Genomic DNA, 19970 nt, shown 5'->3' on the forward strand with positions numbered 1-19970 from the left:
AGAGGGGAAAACAGAGGGGGAAAAAAAAAAAAAAAAAAAAGAGGAGGTGAAGCCAAGTTAGTTAAAACAGATGACTGCACCTACCTCTTTGGGCATGAGCAGCTCGGGAAAGCTCAGCTACTGCCGTCGGACCTGCCCTGAACACTCATCCCGCTGGGGCCACGAGAGGCCAAGCCGGCAGCGTGTTTCGGGGGTAGGCAGGACCCAAAGACCACAGCGGACCCCCCACCCCGCGGACCTGCTCCTTGGATACCTTGCCGACCCCAACATATAGCTCTCTGGCTATAGGAAAAACATCCCAAGTCTTCCTTCGGGAAGCTGAGTGCTGGATCTGGCACAAGATTAGGGGTAAAGGGGGGGCGCAGACCAAAATAACAGCGATGGATGGGCAAGCCCTCCATGCAGCCGAGGGTGGCAGGTCCGCGAGCAGCAGCTCTGCCGCTGGCCCTTGGCAAGCCACCAACACGCCACAGCCTGCCGGCAAGCTCGGGCACCACGGCCTTCCAGCACCGGACACGTGCCGCGAGCCCTGCTGGGAAACTGGCACGGGCAGGAGGAGGCATTACCAGCTGGAGCCTAACTAGAAGGGTCTAAAGGTTAAATCCACATGAGGCATGATATATGGTGTGCATATGGCCACAGAAATAAAGCTTGATTGAGAGAGAAGGCAGAAGGGAGAGGGGGGATAAAAAAAAACCCACATCAGAAAACGCTGCCAGGAAAGTTGATGATTTGCTCCATTTTTCCACCATAGCTGCGTTGCAAAGTTTGCACTGCCGTTAGCAACCTGCTACCTCCACTCGTTTCTTGAGGAATTTGGGAGGACAAGTCTGACTGCTCAAGTTTCCATCATCGGCAGCCGGTCCTGCTGGCTGGGAATGGGACACACCGCCAGGCTCCGCTCTGGACCACAGCATCCCTGCCTCTGGTACCCAAGTCAGCTCTGCAGCCGTTCAGAGGGGTTAACTGAAGTGACACCATGTCCCCGCGCTCACAACCAGCTTATAATTCATGCTGCTCAAAAGCGGTTTCCAAAGCCAAAAAATGTCATGCATTAAAAAAAAATTTTTTAAAAAATCAGCACTGTATGGATCTCAAGGGGATGCAACTGTTTTGATGGAAAATTCAGAGGAAATGAAGGAGAGGCAATTTTAGCAGTCAAATTGCTGGAGTTATGGCAACTTCGCAGTTGCAGCTTCGAAACTCAGGGCCTGATCCTGTGTGACAGGAGAAGTTTGCTTCCCCTAACAGCATCAGCAACCTGCACCTCAGGGTGGGGGGAGCCTTGAATGGGAGCAGAGAGCCAAATGGGCTACAAAACGGCAGCAATTCAGCTGCAGCTGCTGCTAAGTGAGAAGCAAGGTTCATTTCAAGGAGAATATAGGAGCTCACACCAAACAGAGGAGGTCTTATTTGGCAATTTTTAAGAATGCAGTGCCGACAGAAACCTACTGACACCAAAGCATAGTTATGGTTAAGAAAGGGCTTGTCTTCTAACTCTGTTTTCAGTGACTTATTGCCTTCCCCCGCTTAAATAAATAAATAGATCTATATATAATTATTTATTTTGGGGCCTGAAATTGCATAGATTCATTCCCCTCTGCTAGGACTGAAAGATTTCTGAAAGCCTGAGAAAACCTCCTCAATCATTTTTATTTAAAAAACATGGAAAACCAATAATTCCTCAAGACGAAAAAATCAAAGTAAGCTTTATGAGTTCTGACTTTTTTTTTTTTCCCAATCAAGCCATTAATTCAGTTGCAGAGGTGACACATATATGAGACTCTCCAAAGACCTGGCCAACACGTATAGTTGCCATATGCCAGGGGCCAAACGCTCAGTTGGGTGTCATTGGTGCAAAAAAGGGGCTGAGGGCTCGCAGCCTTCCTCTGCTGTGATAACCCTTAATCTCAGCAGATTTTCAGGACCTGGGCTCTAACCCCGATTAATTTATTCAAGATTTACAACACTGTAACTAAGAGCAGCATCTAATCCGCCTCCTTTGGAAAGTTAACCCTCGGCTAAGCTCAGGCTGCTCTCAGCCGTGAGAGAGGAGAGGACGTGGGACCTCGCTCAAACGACGCTGTTTGCAGCTCCCCTGCTTTTCACACTGTTTGGGCAGTGAAACTCCTCTGTTTCACTCCCTGTGTCGAGTGGGATGCTCTTCGCATCTCGCCCGTGCTGTCGCTCCGGTGCGCGCCGGGGACTCAAAACACGCCACAGAAACACGCAACTGCACCCTTCTCCCACCCAGGCTGAGACTTACAGGGCAACACTCCTACCCACGCCCTGCCTTCAAACAAAAACCGTAATTAAAAAAAGCCCCAGAGATTTAACCCGGCTGATGCACCTGCAGCTCTGCCAGCCGACGTGCCCCAACCACGGACCACCTAAACGCTCTCCCATCTACTCCCCTCTCGCTTCGGGCGAGGGAGAAGATCGAGCCCTTCTTGTTTAGGAAAGAGCTCGGAAACGCTGCGTGACCCCTTCACCCGGGCCAGCTCGCCCGTCCCCCACGCGTGACACGAACCACGCGCTTCGTCTTCTTGGGGTGCGCCGCTCCCCAGGATCCCAAGGCCCGAAGCGAGGGATGCTCGAAGTTGTTGGCGGGGCACAGGACTGCTACCGCCGGCCCCCCTGCCACCCCCCGCCCGCACCCGCGCCTCGGGGACCCCCGGCGGCCGCAGCCCCCGGTGAACCGCGGGGCGGAGGGGACGGCTGGGATCGTCCGCTGCCCGAGGCCGGGCAGGGGTAAGGAAAGGGCCCGACCCCCTGCCAGGGGCACAGAGCCGGCGCAAAACTTTAAGGGGAGCGCGATGGGGTGGGGGTCCCGCAAACCGCCGGCAAGTTCTTCCCCGGGCGGCGGCGGCTCCGCGCCCTGCCCGCCGGCTCCGTCTCGCCCCTGTCCCGCCGCCCCTTCCTTACCTCCGGCGTGTGCCCCTCGGCTCCCGCCGCCTCCAACTTCCTCCTCGCCCCGAAGAAGAAGAGGAGGAGGGCGGCGAGCCAGAGCACCCCCAGCAGAGACAGCGCCAGCCGCCGCGTCGGCCGCCTCATCCTCGGGAAGGGTGGGAAAAGTGTCCGGGGGGCGGTGAGGGGGGGGGGGATGAAGGGCCGGGGAGGGAGGGGACGGGGGTGGGCGCCTCCGGGGGCAGCGGGAGCGGGGCTAAGCGGGGAGGAGGGTCTCGCCCGCCCGCCTCGGAGCCGGCGATGCGAGTCCCGGGCTGTGCGTGCTCTGCAGGGGAGGGGAGGGGAGGAGGAGGAGGGGGAGGAGGAGGAGGAAGAGGAGGAGGAGGAGGAGGCGCCGGGCGGGAGGAGGGGGGCTGGAGCCGGTACCGGAGTCGCTCTCCGAGGGAAGGTGCTGGGCGCAGCCCGGCGGGCTGGCCCCCCGGGCCCGCGCCGCTGCCCTGCTCGCTCCGCCGGGCACCGCACCGCACCGGCGGGGACGCGGCCATCCGGGGACGGGGACACCGAGCACGGCGGTTCGATGGAGGGGGAGTGTAACCGGGGACGCCCATCTCTCTCCCCTCCCACGCACCGCGAGTGGGTCCAGGCCGCTTCCCAGCGCCCCCGAGCCCAGCGCGAAAGGATGCGCGGCGCCGGGCAGAGCCGCGGCGAAGTTGGCCCGGGCAGGTCCCGGTCCCGGTCCGGCTGCGGGGCGAGGGGAAGCCACCGTTCAGCAACACACAGAGAAGGCTCAGACATGACGGGAAGATTAATTTATCCAATTGAAACAGCAGGGGGAATTCAGGTAGGTGGAATTTAATTACTGGATTTAGAAGAGAAGATGTGAGTCTCCGGAGCTGTCAAGAGCACTTAAAAAATAAAATCATAATCATCAGCTGTTAGTATGCCGGCAGCAGTTCGGTGCCGACCCTCAGCCATCATCCCTGTCCCGTGGGGTGTTCCCTGCTGGCTCCACACACGGCCCCGGCACCGCAAGCCTGTCCGCACAGGGCAGCCAAAGTGCGAATTACAGATATTGCTAAGGGAAGAAAGGAAAAAAAAAAAAAAAAAAAAAAAAAAAAACCAACAAAAACCAAACCAGAAAAAAAACTCCAGAAAAGAGCTGCCTCACCCAGCTGTCCCTGCTCACCTGCCTGACTGGCTGCTCTTCCAATCCTGCCACTGACAAGCATTGCACGAGCTGAGCAATCCCTTGCAAAAGACATTAGAGAATAAATTAAGTATTGGAGCAGATGTGAGTCATTCATGTTAGTAGAAAAACTATGGAACAAACCCCATAAAAACAGGAATCCATGCATAAAGTAACATATGGAATGAATTGGAGATAAGATGTCAAATGCTGGAAAGTCCAATGCACATGTTGTAAACAACCTCTCCTATGCATTTCCCACACACTCCTCCTGGTTTTATTATTTCCTGCAGTTGTTTTCTGTCACTTGCTAATTTATCATTTGTGATCTTCATCCTCTGTCCTCCTCTGATTTATTTCCAGGGCTCAGTAAGCCCTTCTCCCCTAACATAATCCATGCCTCTCAGGCCCAACATTCACAGAAAGATGCCCAGATAAAAATTTCATTAGCATCCACAAAAAGGGACATTTCTCTTTCTTTGTTTTAAGGCCATCTGACTTTGAAACGCCTTTACCAGAATGATGAAATCCAGGTCCAGCAGGCAGGCTTAGGTTGAACTTTGTTTTACAACAACGTCAGCAGCGCAGCCAAGCGGGAGCAGAACTAACCGGGTGGGAAGAGAGTGGAAAGCCCTCATGCCCTGGCGAGCCAGCAGCTTGACATAGCATGGGAAGCCCACGCCAGCCTGAAAATGCCACCTCTTCCCATGGTGCCCATCATTTGTCACACTAATTAACCTTCCCCAGCCCTGTGCTCAGGGTAGCAGGACCACCAAGCTCTGGCTCTGCCACGAGACATCTCTGCCCAACCTAGAGGGAACCTGCAGGTATTGCTCTCTTCCCCGGACTGTTGCTTTATGCTTTCTCCTGAAAGTTAAGGTGAAGCACCTGAGCAACTTTCAGCAGCTGAGGCACATCAATGGTGGCCTTTCACATGGCTTATAGTTATTTTCTTACCTTCTGCCCAACCCAGCTATTGGCATAGGCTGGTTGCTGGTTCTCACATACCTCCCTCTAACCCTTTTAGAGCAGGAATGGCTTTCTGACCAAAAAGATCATCTTCCCACAAGTAGAAAGTAGCTGCTGGCATTTTCCTGGCTGGGACAAAGCGACCTCGGCTGCTGTAACACAGCGTTCCCCCAACACGCTTGCAGAGGCTGCTGAGCTTTTCCTACCAGACCTTGCTCCATGCTAGGAGAGTTTTTCCAGATAAAGGCACCTCGGTGTTATCATTCAAAGCTGGATTAAAAACATCATCTTTTTGTAGGTCAGACTTTCAGCAGAAGTTATTACAAAATATAGGGGGGGAAATACAGAAAATATCAGGGAAGTACATTACAAATTAGATTACAGGTAAGGCAATAAATAGGACAGACCTGACAAAAATGCAATCAGATAATGCTATCTTATTACCTTGAGAAACAACTCCCTCTGCTGAGGGAAAGCTTTATTGGCAGGGCTTGGCACCGTGATGAATAACCCACTGTGCCCAGCCGAGATAACGGGCAAAGGCCTGACTCTTCCCCGCTGGCACTGCCGTTACACCAGCGAGGAGGGTGACACGGTACAAATCCCTGCCTGCTGGAGACCTGGGGCTGCTCTGTGCAGGGGTCCCGTGGTGAGACAGGAGATTCGAGGAGCTCTAGCAATGCACGCCATCTCCAGGAAAGTATATTCCTCCTGACCGTGTGTGTGTGTGTGTGTGTGTTGGGACAGATAATATATTGAGCAGATGATGGTAACGGCTATTTAAACAAGAATAAGGCAAGAGTACAAATCTCTGGGTTCAGAGTTATTTGAAGTCATGGACTTTTGGAGACATGTATAAAAATCCTACTGCAATTCCATTAAAACCATGGCAATAAAAAAAATCTTCTGTTTTATTATTGATACCTATCTTCCCCACTTTTCTAATTTTTCATCGGGGTCCTGCCTTTAAGTAAAGGGTGGTAAGGGAAAGTAGCTCTCCTCACTAGTTCAAGGGCATCTGTAAAGCACATTTCAAGGGAATTTAATCTCATCGGGTCTACAAACCAGCTGGGCACTGCTTCAGTGCAGTTTTTACTAGGAATACTCCTCGGTTTGAGTTTGGTTCACATCTGAGATTCCCATCCACTGAGAAAAAACATGTTTCTTTTCCAAAAGAATCGCAAATAGTTTGCAGTTTGTTCTGAGAAAGTTGCAAGGGGCTTAAACAGATACACTCAAGAAGCGATCAGGTGAAAGGATCAAAATCTATCCCCAACTTGGGATGCTGAGGAGTCTTGGCTGAACATCCCATGTTGTTGTAAGATGGAGTAACCCCACCGAGCCCTGGCTGAAAAGGGACTTCTAGGACACGGAGCTCCACTGCCAGGGTAGGATCTGGTACGGTCAGTGGTTTGGGGCAGCCCAGCTCTCACTGCTGTTCATGGCAGCGCAGGTTCCCCACGAAGATGTGCTGCTTGCAGTAGCAGATGTTTCAGAAAGAGCATGTTTGCAAAAATAAGAGATCAGCGTTTGAAAGGGTCAGCATGGTAATATGTGGTTACACAGGGAGATGGATTTCATTCAGTGGTCAACGGCACCCTTGTGGTCCCTGCTCCAGGCTTGGGGAAAGAAGCTAATACAGAAGTTTCTCTCCCACCTCTGGAAGAGGGTGTGCTACACCTACTGAATTTAACCACGCTGAGGACAGGGCCAGGAGAGGAGGGAGAACACATCAAGCTGCTCCCAAATAGCTGTTTTGGCAAGCGCCGAGCATTGGCATGTTTCACAAGAAGCCCAGCTGTCCCTCGCCACCCAGCAGCCGGGGTGCCAGCCGGGGTGCCGGGCCCCCAGGAGAGCAAGCCAACACATGCCCCTGGCCAGGCACCACCCCAACAGCTCATGAATGACTCAGAAACCATTTGCTACTTGTCTAGGGGTGGAGCTGTGCTTTGAATGCAAACAGTTGTGTCGGTGACTCTTTCAGGTTTATATTTAATACAGGAACAAAAATCCCTTTTTGGATCTGCAGCTGTTCAAAAGCCTCCAGGTCACATGGTCTGTTCCTAATCCAGTCGACGTGGGCAGAAGAAGGGCAGAAGCCAGCAAGTCCTTTGCACGGGAGCAAGGAGAGATCGTTGCTTTGCCGCGGGGCTCCACAAGCTCTGCGGCACTCGTCACTGCCGTGCCTTGGTCCCACGGCACGTTGCTGCAAGGGTGCGAGCCTGTACCGAGCTGGTGGTTCCTAGCTGCAGCTACCATCACATGCAGCCCTCAGGGCTGTGATCGGCAGCGAGGACTCTCTGCCACATCAGGCAGTACCCTACCATCTCAAAAAGCGGCTTCCATGACGGCTGCTGAAGATACTGTGAACATTATCCCACATTTTTGTGGCAGATAAGCTCTACCTTTGCTTTTGTGCTGTAATGGGAACCAAAAAAAAGACAATGTTCTCCCTGTGCGCCCTCAGAGAAGACCACAAATGTTAGAGACAGCTCTGGCCTAATACCAGGAAAATTTTAAGTTGAAGTTCTTTAAAAATTAAAAGCTTTATAGTTGGCTGTCTCCTTTCCCTCACCGAGGTAACAGAACTGTAGCTTGTCCTACATCTGCAGCCTAAACTGGAGGGTCAAACGTGAAGCTGTGAAGCACTCACCGTCTCCACTCGGGCGATGATATCACTCTGCACCTCCTCACCTACTGCTTCAATCAGAAAGGGAAATGGAGGAATTGCTGCAGGCTTTTTGCCACTATTGGTGTTGCAAGCAGATCTTTTTCAGTAACTGTAAAGGATTTTTTTTGTTTTTAATTAAACTGCAAGCATTCTTCTCTAGCAAACTTTCCATGATGGCATCTCCAGTTAATTAAAGGTTTAAGCTGTCAGGAAATGCTATGCATAAAAAAAATAAAATAAAGAGGAGAGATACTTTAATAGTATTTGTTAATTGAAGTTCTCACAAGTCAGCTGCATGAACACAAGCTGTTCCCTGAGTAGGTGGGCACCAGCACACATCCAGACATTCACCTGCAGTTTCTACAAGTCAGCCTCCCACCTTCAGCCTAGCTCGTGTGGCACCGATGCATGAGGTAGCGCTGAGCTCCCTCACCACTGGGACAAATGCAAAGACTTCTCCATAGCGAGACTGGAGGAGGGTGGAAGAATTCTTGCCTACAACAAGGTATTATATCTTGCATCTTTAGCAACTGCAATCAAATGGCCACCCACTTGCACTTGTGTTTAATTCACATTCTCCACAGTCTTTGTCTCCATTTGCTGGAGCACAGGTTTTTCTGGATTAGATGCAGCCTTTTTACTAGCTCCCAGCATTTCCAGGTGCCCAATGATGCCAGTACAAGCAGGTGTGGGATCAAGGGCCAGAGCAATGGGAGATTTGAAGGCAGACACATTGACTTCAGCATGTGGCTGGGGGATATTTTAGGGAGCACAAGAAGTGATCCCTTGGGCAGTGCTCTTCCACTGTGACCACCTTCAGTGCTGTTCACTGGTTGCTTTTGACCAGCCCTGCTTTTGTGTAGCTTATTGCCACAATAGAGTTAAGTCTTCTGGGTCCTGTCTTGTCTCCAGATGTCTCTGGTGGTTGATAGTCTCTCCTGATGCTCCCTAACACAGGCATTTTCTGGGAAAAGCCCATGGATAAGTGATGGCTGCTGATCCCACAGCCTGTTTTCAGTGTTTTGGCCAGGGGGAAGCTCTCTGGAACCAGGTCACTGCATCAGCAACCAGTGGCAGCCGCTGCAAATGGCCACAAAACGCATTTGAGACAAAAGGCAGCAGATAGCTTTAAGGGCCAAGTTGCAGCAAACAATCACAACAAACGCAAGCACAAACAACCAAACACAGCACAGGGCAGATGAATCTTCACCAGTAGCACCTGATCCTGTAAGGTCCCGGGCGCCCTGCAGTCCTCGGCATGGCTCTGGCAGGCACCCATGCTCCCGGGGGACCCCAGAGCTGCTGTAATGCCACAGGGGAAGCAGAGCTGCTCAGCTGCCTCCCAAGGAGATGTGCTCCTGTGTGCACGCATGCATGTGCACGCACCCCCCATCCATCTCTAAGAAAGCGGAGAACCCCGCCAGAATTCAGACCAAACCCTTTTTGTTACTTTGAGTATGCTAAATCAGTCCTTTTAGCCAGCTGCAGGACTATGTCCCTCAGACACATTCAAGCCCATAATTGTGGTTTGGACAGGTGACACTCAGCAGAATAAAAAACAAGTCAGATGATGGGTGAGAGAACACATTAGCCAAAATAAAGCTTTGTCCTTAAAGCACCTTTAATGCCTCTGCCCTTTTGTGTGCAGGTGTTAAGCAGACTCCAGAGCCAAAGCTCTACTTCTGTGATAAGCGTGGCCTGATGCCAACTGGGATTTAGGCATCTATTAACACAGCTGGCAATATGTAATATTGCACCAGGCATTTTGTGGGAAGGAGCGTTTTCACAGCTGGATGAAAAGTTTTACCCTCGTCTTCCTCCTAGAAAATTTTTCATAGAAAAAATTCTTGACTGTTCATCCCTCCCCTCTCCTGAGGGATCCAAAAACTGAAGAGAGTGAGCCACACACCACCTAACTTCTTAAGCTTTCAATCCCATTATTTAGGTGAAGAGTCTAGGAATAGACATTTCTTCCATATACAATCCAACACTTTAAGTATAAAGATGGAGTGATTTATATTTGATGAGGCAATCTCCTGCTCTCAACGCAAAAGCTCCAAGGGGCTAACAACTAACATCGCATCTCCTTGAAAAAGAATTAAAAGCAAGAGGTTACTCTGTGCAAAAAGAGTGCATAACGTCAAGATCTACACGTGCTCCACGTCGATCTTTTCGTGGGATCCACTGTGATCTCCTACAGGAAAACACACACGGTGCTACAAATCCTGCCTACCTACCAGGGAATGATATTCTACCCTGAATGTGCTCAGGTGGATTAACATCTCATTTCCCATCACCAAATCATTGCTGTTGGTTAGAAAGCAAAGCAGCAGCTTGATTTCCCCACTAGCAGGACAAAATTTCAAGGCTGCTGTTTAGAAAACAAAGTAATGTTTAATTGCACACATTTGTTTTGCTGTTATTGAGCAAGAACAAGTTAGAAGCCCAACAGCATTATTTTTCCTTCCCTGCATAACACCTCATTAATGCATTCAAACCTGTTAGAATTTGTTAGTCCCAGAGGCTCTTGTTGAACCAGAATGATCAATAGATGCAAACAGAGCAGGTAAAGAGGCAATCAGGGTCCTAGAAAGTTGAAATATTTTCCATTAGGACACCATAATAACTTCCCCTGAACAAGCATTTCAACAGCTGGTGCTACAGCAAGGGGACATCCCAGGTAGGAGCAACCCAGGCGAGACACACGAGGGAAGAAACGTGTCTTGATTTAACCGCACAGAGCAAAATGTGCTCTGGACAGCAAGATGTGCTCCAAACAGCTTAGGCTATCCCACACAGGAGAGGTATTTCACAGGAAATTCTGCATATGGGAGATAATTGGAGGAAACCGCTCCAAAGTTTCAGGTTCTGATCTCCTTGCAGTAATGAGCGCACAAGCAGACGATGCATATGCATGAGAACATAATTAAGAGTGGTAAAACCTGGAAGATTTTCAAACTCTATGGCAATTACCAACTTAAACACACAAAAAATTAAGATAGCCTTAAACCCAAAGGAAAGTTATTATTCAAAGTGCCTTGCCTCATTATAGTTAGCTGGAGCTCAAACAGCAGGCTAGCGAGCAGGGGAGAGCTGCCTTCCATTAGCAGCAGGTGCTCTCCCTGGGACGGAGGCAGGATGCTGACATGCTTCTGCTCTTGCCGAGACATCTCAAACGGTCCCAAAATGCTTTATCAGAACAAAAATAGAAAGCGGAGGGCGCACATGACTGGCAGCTTGGGCTCCCCTGTTGCTCTTTGGGCCTCTCTGGTGAAGAGCATTCATGGACAGAGAGCTACCCTGTGTAAATAGATTCACTAAATAAATGTGGTAATTATACTGAATATTATTCTCAGTAGAAACAGCAGCAGGGAAATGATTTGCATAAGAAATGTGGATTATTCATGTAAATGAATGTGTTATTTGTTTATAGAAAAGATTAAGTCTTGTCTAAAGACCTAGAACTCAGCTATACATAAAAGCTAAAACTTAACCAGCGTCTCATGCCTTCACTGTGCCCTGCGCACCTTTATCAAATTCATCTTTGCAGGACTAGCTATATTTTTCTCATCAGTCCATTTTGCTAAAGCTCAAACTCCCCTCAGTCCAGGGGACAGTTAATCTTCTCTAGGGACCCTGTTTTGGCTGCCATTAAAGTACCTTTACAGGAATTCAGGCTTTTAATCTTTGTTTCAGCAAGCTGAGCCTAATGGCAGGAGAAAGAGGAGCGGTTTCTAGGTTTGAAGAGCTGTACAAAAAGCCTGACCTGGGAGGATGGATCGTTTCGTTTTCTTCCCCCATGTGCTGGATGCAAGGAGGAGCTCAGGTCCCAGGCTGGCTCTGCCCCGCACAGCCCAGAAGCAGCCAGGAGTATCCTCAGTTTTGGGGGGCAATAGTATGTCAGGGCAGGCTAGCACAGCCTTGCAGCCCCCAGGAGCTGGGCTACTGATGGAGACACTGTGTGCCCACCTCCCACCCTCTGTGCCACCCCATGGCATGCTCACCCTTGGGGTACCTTCACCCTGTTACCTGAGCAATGCAGAAGGGGTTGATCGCATTGCAACGACCTCCTATTAACATCGGGACAGCCTCATCCCTCACCACAGCAATCCCAAGCCCAGGGTCATTCAGCAAGGGAGAAACACCGACTTAACACAAAAAGCAGAAAGGCAGCCTTAGCTGACGCTGCAGGACCTTCACCCTGCCACTCACCCCTGCAAAACAGCCAGCTCAGCTCCTGGACCCATGCTGGGAAGGGCACAAGCACCCAGCACAGCCTCTTAGAAAAGCAGCTTTACCAACAATCAGGAGACCTTCTCACTAGGCTTTGCCCTCAAGAACCTGTTAACTAGAGGCAGCTCTTCTTATATGGCCAACCGTATCCTGGGCTGCATCAAAAGCAGCGTGGCCAGCAGGTCGAGGGAGGGGGTTCTGCCCCTCTACTCCACTCTGGTGAGACCCCACCTGCAGTACTGCGTCCAGCTCTGGGGTCCTCAGCACAGGAAAGACACGGACCTGCTGGAGCGGGTCCAGAGGAGGGACACAAAAACGGTCAGAGGGATGGAACACCTCTCCCATGAGGAAAGGCTGAGAGAGTTGGGATTGTTCAGCCTAGAGAAGAGAAGGCTCCGGGGAGACCTTACTGCAGCCTTTCAGTACTTAAAGGGGGCTTGTAAAAAAGATGGGGACAGACTTTTTAATAGGGCCTGTAGTGATAGGACAAGGGGTAATGTTTTTAAACTAAAAGAGGGTAGATTCAGACTAGATATGAGGAAGAAACTTTTTACAATGAGGGTGGTGAGACACTGGAACAGGTTGCACAGATTGGTGGTAGATGCCCCATCCCTGGAAACATTCAAGGTCAGGTCGGACAGGGCTCCGAGCAACCTGACCTGGTTGAAGATGTCCCTGCTCCTTGCATGGGGGTTGGACTGGATGACCTATAAAGGTCCCTTCCAACCCAAACTATTCTATGATTCTACATGCCAAGTCATCAAGGAGAAACCCACTCAGCTGATCCTAACTTTTATGTGTATGCAACAGTGTCAGCCACCTGAGGATCTGTTGCCTCTGGTCGCTTTAAATAATTTGAGAAAGGATGAATGTCTGCCTCACAGCAGGAAGGGCTTGATTTGCTGTCACGGTAAGCTCTCCAGTGACAGCTGTGTTTGTAGCTCAGGTTTTGGCACCTTAATTCAGCAAGGCGATGTGGTCTTCTCAGCTTGCTTCAGCCACTTCAGGTGGTCAGAGTTGATAGAAGTTCTTTGATGTTCTTCAAATTTATTGCAACATTTTAAGTAATTTAAAGAGTACTGTTGAGGAATGGCACCCCCACATGGCCTTTCCACCAAATTTCTCCTGCGATTTTGTATTTCCAAGTACTTGTGCACCAGTAAAAAAAAAAAAAAAAAGATGAAGAAGAAATAGGGGTTCCTTCCACTGGACTCAGCAATTTATTCTTGCAGCATATGAATTATTTTCTGTTCATTCATCCCCTAAATTCTTTACGTGCTTAGCTATGTGTTAGTTTGATAGAGTATCCCTTTCTTTTTCGTATTTTATACAATTAAAGTTCTGCAAAACTCAGCGGTTTAAACTCTTGGAAACTTGAGCACATTGGAAAATATTGATCCAGACAGTGGAGGCTGTGAAGTGCCCAAGCCTTGCTTCTGTACTCTGCCCTGCACAAGTAGAAGAGCAGGCTGAAGTGGAAACTGAGTTCTCAGTAATGCTCATCTCAGCTGTTCAAAAATCATGAGCCCTTCAGATCAAACTACTTTGGACATACATAGGGTTATTTCTGTTGTTCGTATTTGCCCGGTAAGTGTTGGGAGGCCAGGAGTCATGGTTCTGCACAGTCCCCGAGGATGAGCATCTTAACATCAGGCCAACATTTCTCCAGTATCACCGTAAGGCAGGTAGCACAATTCTGGTAGAAGTTGGCGACAACAGATGCGCTCAGCAAGGGCATCGCCAGGGTTTCAGAAAAGGGGTCTGTCACAAGCATGGCTCCAAGTTAAAATAAGATCTCCGATGGCCTGTCCCACCACTCTCATGGATGCGGTCAGACCCTGGTGCTGTGACACGTTCCAACATGAGCCAGTTCCTGCGCAATGTCAGACATCAGCCTGCAGAGCTGGGGCTAAGGAACAACTGGAGCTAATGTTGGTCAGGGGATCGGGGGGCACACCTCAGCCCTTCAGTTTTAATCAGTTGGTACATGTGCACCCATGCCTCATGAGTAGGAGACAGTTTTTAAGACTAGGGTTATGACTCTTCTGAGATGTGTGTAAGATTAAGGAGCACCAGGAAGAGTGTGTGATGTTGAGTTTGTTTTCTTTTTCCTTTTAAAAGGAAACACAGTAAGTGACAATAAACACCCAAGTTACAGAGAAGGCAACTTGAAATCTCATGCCGAGAGATGTGCAGCCCTTCAAGATATTCACTGCATCCAGAATGGCCCGTGGCCATTTCTGTGACCCTTCCTCTGGAAGGGGCATGCTCGTTGTGTCCTCCAAAGCTCTGCATCTCCTGCTCCGTTTTTAGGGGAAACATGCTAATAGGGGGCTGGATCTAGAAACTCGCAGAGCAAACATGGCCCCATTTTCTGGCGCAGTGTGCAGAGCTAACGTTTTGGTTTTGAAGGGGGCAGCAGGAAGGGAGAGACAGTGGTAACGAGGCGCTCTCAGACATAACCCCACTCTTCACATCCTCTGGAAACTCAGCGTTTAGCTGCAGAGGCAGGAGTCTTCTGCAGCCTCAGAAAAGGCAAAAAGCAGTGTTGCTGCTGCCAGCAGCCAGGCTGAAAGCACCCGGGTCAGGGTTGCTTAAGATCCAATTTCTCACTCATGAGCTCCAGCTCTTCAGCAGCGCAGAGCTGCTTTCAAGCAATAAGTGGTTTATGTCTAGCTGCAGTGTATTTATGAGAAAGAAATCCTGCTTTTACCTGAGGAAAAAAAGCTACTTTAGAGTAACTACCTCTTTCATTTCGTCTCGCCTAATGAGCACCAGCTATAGACATCCTTCTTGTAGCCACGTTTGCAGGAGCGTGAGGATCTCCACAAGTTTCCACAGGGTGTTCAGCTCTTAACCCCTTCCCTCCGCATGAGGTGCATACAGGACTTGTTAGCAAAAAATGGGTCTTTTTAAAATATGACTCTTCATAGCAATCCACATTCTGGGTCTTTTGAATCTGAAAATATAATTCCCACATTTGTACATGGTTCACTGCAAACATTCCATCAAAATGAGCTTCAGGAGAAAACTGGACTTTTAATTGCATGCTTTCTTAACGGAGATCCCCTGTGCTAGATTACAAGTAAAATTCTCCTCCTCAACAGCAGTAGAAAAGTCCATTTCCATTGTCTCGCAAAACAGCTGAAAATTTGTACAAAACCCAACTTTGTTTTCAACCTGACTCTTACTATGAATTTGAGCTCCAAGGACCAACCTGACCATCCAGCTATAACATTAATAGTGATAAAGAGGATGTGTAATTCACCCAAGAATAATTTTCTATGGTACTTTTCACCACTCCAACAACAAAAAAAGTAGGAGATAAGCCCAGGTGGGGAGCACTTCTGCCCAGTATCCGCAGCCACCATAACGCCAGGCAGGTGCTTTGCAAGTAGCATCAGTCTCTGGCATTGCCAGGCTGGGTAGAATTAGTCAGGATTTTGTAGGCTTTTTCCTTTATCTGTGGAACGTCAGCTTCCTACATTACATAGCTGATCTGAGCAAAACAAAGGTCTGCCTGCATTGGAAGGGAGCGTGATGGAGACATTCATTTCCCCAGAATAGGTAGTGTAACAAATCAATCCTGACTGCATTGATAAATTGAACTTCAAGCTTGGTGATACTGCTTTTCAGGTCTAATCCAGTGTAAGACATAGCAGGAAGGAAAGGCAAAGGTGCTCGTTAGCATTTCATTCCGCAAGGAGCTGCTCCCTGAGCAGGGAAGACAAAAATAAAGATCATCTTTTTTCCTTTCTTTTTCAGCACAGCACTGCAACCATTTTTGAGGAAGGTGACATGGGATGCGCGGGTATGTGCAGGAGCGCGCGTGCAGAAAGTGAGGTGCAGAAGAACTACCCGGCAATTGCTGGCTTCTTGCCAAGCCCCAAACCTTGGGACAGGATCATAACTCGAGCTCCTGGATGCCAGTGAGAAAGAAGTGTTGCTTATGGGAAAAATCCGGCTCACAGCAGTATGGGGATTATAGAGCAGCAACGCTCTGGTACACAAGGGGAAGAGGAGCTAGCGGGCTGGGCTTCAGGAGGCTGAGGTTCAGATAAAGTTCTGACTACAGAGCCCCAAGCTGAACACAGACAGATCACTCCCCCTGGGCACTGCAGAGGTACTTCTTTTTCTAAGCAGACAAGTCCTGCTCTCCTGGTCACACAGCAGCCAGCACCCTGGGGACCTGATCTTCCTCCCCTCAGTACTGTGGCACTGTAAATAATAACAAAGGTGTGGGGGGGTTGCCCTTAGCTTTTCTGAATGTGGATGTAAACATCATACCTGTTGGAAACTCCAGCTTTTCACTCCTCTTCCACATTGGAGCACAGGGTTGCACTCAGCCAGTCCAGCAGAACTAATGTTGGGAGAAAAATCTCCACAGCCCTCCATCTTTGGGCAGAAAGCTTGAAATACCAGCCTGAAAATTCACAAAGGAAATAAAGAAAGACTTAAGGTTTGCAAATTTTGAAATCCCATTGTTTTAATTGAGTGTCCTGGTGGTGTTGCAGGACTGGAGAGGGGGTGAGCGAGGACTGGTGGACACTCGGATTTGGCAGTGGCTTTGACTCCATATTCCAATGTTGTCTCTTCATTTCCATCACTGCCCTGTGCAAAGGCCTGTGCTACTGGGACACCTTGTAGCCACTCTGCTCAGTGGCCAGCCTTTGGGCACTGCCTGCCCTCAGAAACAGGCTTTTCCTTCCAAAAGCTTCAAAGTCCCCATTTTTATGGCTCCAGTGCAATTACAGCTTGCCCTTTAGAAATCCTTTTTGTGGGTCATGGAGTTAAGATTACATGTACTGCTTAATAATTAAAAACAAAGCAGCATTATTCATTCTACACAGAACATCTCGTGGTATGGTCAAAGTCCACTGGCACAGCTTGGTCAGGCACGATGGTGGTTTGTGCAGTAGCCCCTTACATGAATATAATACCTCCCAACAAAGGACTGTAACATGCTTTTAGGTAAGGCAGGAGTCTTGTTGGCCCCACTGTAAAATTGGCAAAAAAGAGAGATGTGACCTTCAGGCAGAGAACTACGCTGCAGTATCTCAACAGCATGTAGACCTTCAAATTTTAATTGATTACCCAGAAAGAAATACAGATAGGCAGAAATACTCAATCTCAAACCTGGACCAGCTTGGTATCTCTCCAATGGTGGTCAACCCGAGTTGTCCAAGGGCAAGAGCCCCATGATCTTGGAGTGATTTGCCTTGGGGTAATTTGTCCCCAGGGGACAGCTCTTCCCCTTTTGCCTGAAGCCAGATGTCAGGTCTGTGCCACAGCTCTTCACGGACGCCATGATCGTTCCAGCCATGCTTGCCATTCCTGTAAGTCTTAGCCCCTTTTTGAATCCTGTTAGGCTTGAGGGTAGAGCCTGTCCTGTTGCCATCTGGACAGAAGCCCTGACCATGCAGAATGCATGCAGTGAGGCTGACAGGTACCTGCTGTACCCCAACTGCATAATAAACGTGTGCACCAGCTATACCCAGGAAACATGAAATACCTCCAGTTGTGTGTTTGTATCTTGTGGCAATAAGCTCTAGCCGAATATTTTGTTTGCAAAGGGTTGATTAGTTCCTTTCAATTTCATCTCAGTCTTACTGTTACAGTATACCTCCTCATCCAGCTCCTCTTCACACTCCAGCCATTATTTGCTATTCTTGTTATTTGCACCCGCCTTTTCCAAAAAGGACCTTTATTAGCAATACTAGTCTCAAGCCGCAGCCCCACTTTTCTTTCATTTCTGCTAGAGCAATACCACCCACTGCAAAGCTCAGCATCTCTATAAACGCTGTGGTTACAAGCGAATGCATCCTTCAGCAGCCTTTTAGACCATTTTTTCCACAATACACATTGTAAATGAGGAGTAATATATCTTCAGAATTGCCCAGAAAACGTTATTCTTTTAGCAATATAAAAGCCTCACAGTGTCCGAGTAGGTGCCCTTGCCAAAAACATTTTATTGTGAGCCAGATAATTCAGTTTGAATTGTACATGGTTTGGTATAATCATTCCAGTAAAGCATTCTTTACAATTCTGTAACAGCAAGTCACATGGCTCAATAAAGTTTATTGCTGCAAATGCTTAGTGATTCATGGCATGGATGAATTCTGTTTCTTTCCTGGATCAAGTAATCAATAGCAAAATAATCTCCCTGCAATTACATTGCTCTGCATTAAAGAGGTGTGAAGTAAATAAGTACAAAATCTGATATAAAAAACAATGTGTACAACATTAAAATGAACTGCAATTTGAAACTGTGGTGTCCTGCACCACAGTTTTGCACAGCCTGTGGCAGAGCTATGCTCAGCATACTCCTAGCCTTTAATGATTCTTGCTCAGCTGGTTACACATACTGTGCAACAAACCCAGTTGGGACTGACAGATTTTCATCCCATCGTGTCCAGCAGAGTCCTGCTGTGAACACTCTGCACTCACACAGACCCCCCAGCCATCCCTGTGGGTGCCAGGGACCATCTTTTTCTGAGTGCACTGAAAAAGTAAGACCTACGCTCTCTCAATCAACCTTTTCGGTTCTTCTAGTGCTGCTCCTGCACACAGTAAATCAGTGTTTATAATATCCCCCACTGAGTTGAGTGCAAATTAAATCAGGCTAATTTAGTTTGCACTATCGTGTTCAGCTGTGAGTCACAAAAGAAAACAGAGGCATGACAGTTGGGAGAGGGCATGTGCTTTGTGATGGGAGCTGCTAATCGAGGCTCTTCGGGAGCTCAGCAGGATGGCAGTGCTGCAACACCACTGCTCAAGGGTCCTGGATGTCCCAGCTCCCTCTAACCTTCGCAGATCTGAACCCTGTGGCTCCAGTGACACCACAGTAGATGACAGATATATTATCTGTAATAAAGTACAAACACAGCTATCTATTTATGTGGTTCTAACAGTTTTCTCATAAAAGCAGTATGAAAATGATACTGTTTAGAAACAGACTGTTCTGGGGAATAAAGTGCACACTGTTGTTTTTACTGTTTAACGCCTCCTGACTGGGAACACTTATACATGATGGGGTTTCTCTCTAAATATGCTTATGCTGTTGCACAGGCTTCAGTGCAGCGGTAAGCACATACCTGGGCTCAGTCTTTTGCTCGTGTTTACTTTCTTACCCACAGTCCACCTCATTCCTGAATCTCATACACACTCTAAAAGGATATTTATGAGATTAAGCACCTAAAAAGTCACGAAAAGCCAGAGGGAAGGCTGCCTATGCAAGCTTAATATAACTCCTTCCTACAAAGGGATTAGAGTATGGTCTTTCATTATACGTTCATTCCCATGGGAGCTCTGTTTCAGTGCCCAGACTAGGCTCTGCACTGGAAAAAAGCCACAGTTGTGCTATCCACAGGACTGGGGGGGGGGGGGGGGCAGGAATAGAAGCAACAACCTGTGACAGGCACTTAGCATGGACATTTCCAGCCCAATTAAATAAATGGTAAGAAAGCGAAAAAGGATCCTACAGACAGATGCATCAAGCAACTCTAGCACAGAGTTTGATGTGAATAGTCCCACTTATAACATGTTCTCTAACGCCGTTCACAGCTACGCACCCAGTTTCCACTATTTAATTAGCTGCAACCTACATGTGCCAGCATCGTTTAAAGGCACACACACACTCTCTCATCCTGCTTTATAAAAGTAACTGACAAACATCCAAATGTTTTACCAGACTGCTCCTGTATCATGCTACAGAGAACATCTATTCCCTGCGAGTCTCCAGTGACTTAAAGACAATATGGGTTCAGTTTACTTATCACTGTACTGTACTTTTCAATCTGCAGAGAAAACCCACTGACTTTCTGAAATAAATACACAGACATCACAGCCTCCATCCTTAACAAAGAGCTGGAGGCCTGGCTCATTGCTTGGTCAAATCAACTTAGATTCACTTCAATAGGGCTATGCTGACTTATAAAAGCAAAAGAGATGGTTTGAATGCTTGCAAATCACCTTTCCAAGTCGTGGCTAGGGAATAGTGTTCAT

General features: G+C 48.5%; 1 protein-coding gene across 1 annotated transcript in view; it reads right to left on the bottom strand.

Moving 5' to 3' along the window:
• GALNT14 (polypeptide N-acetylgalactosaminyltransferase 14) overlaps positions 1–3405 on the bottom strand; it is a 100962-nt gene extending 97557 nt beyond the window's left edge. Inside the window, exon 1 of the mRNA XM_030035264.2 lies at positions 2926–3405. Coding sequence (XP_029891124.1) covers positions 2926–3054 — 129 coding nt within the window. The 5' untranslated portion in view covers positions 3055–3405. The remainder of the gene's footprint in view (positions 1–2925) is intronic.
• Positions 3406–19970: the final 16565 nt, after the last annotated feature.

The sequence above is a fragment of the Aquila chrysaetos genome, chromosome 13, assembly GCF_900496995.4.
Source record: "Aquila chrysaetos chrysaetos chromosome 13, bAquChr1.4, whole genome shotgun sequence".
NCBI classification, from domain to species: Eukaryota; Metazoa; Chordata; class Aves; order Accipitriformes; family Accipitridae; genus Aquila; species Aquila chrysaetos.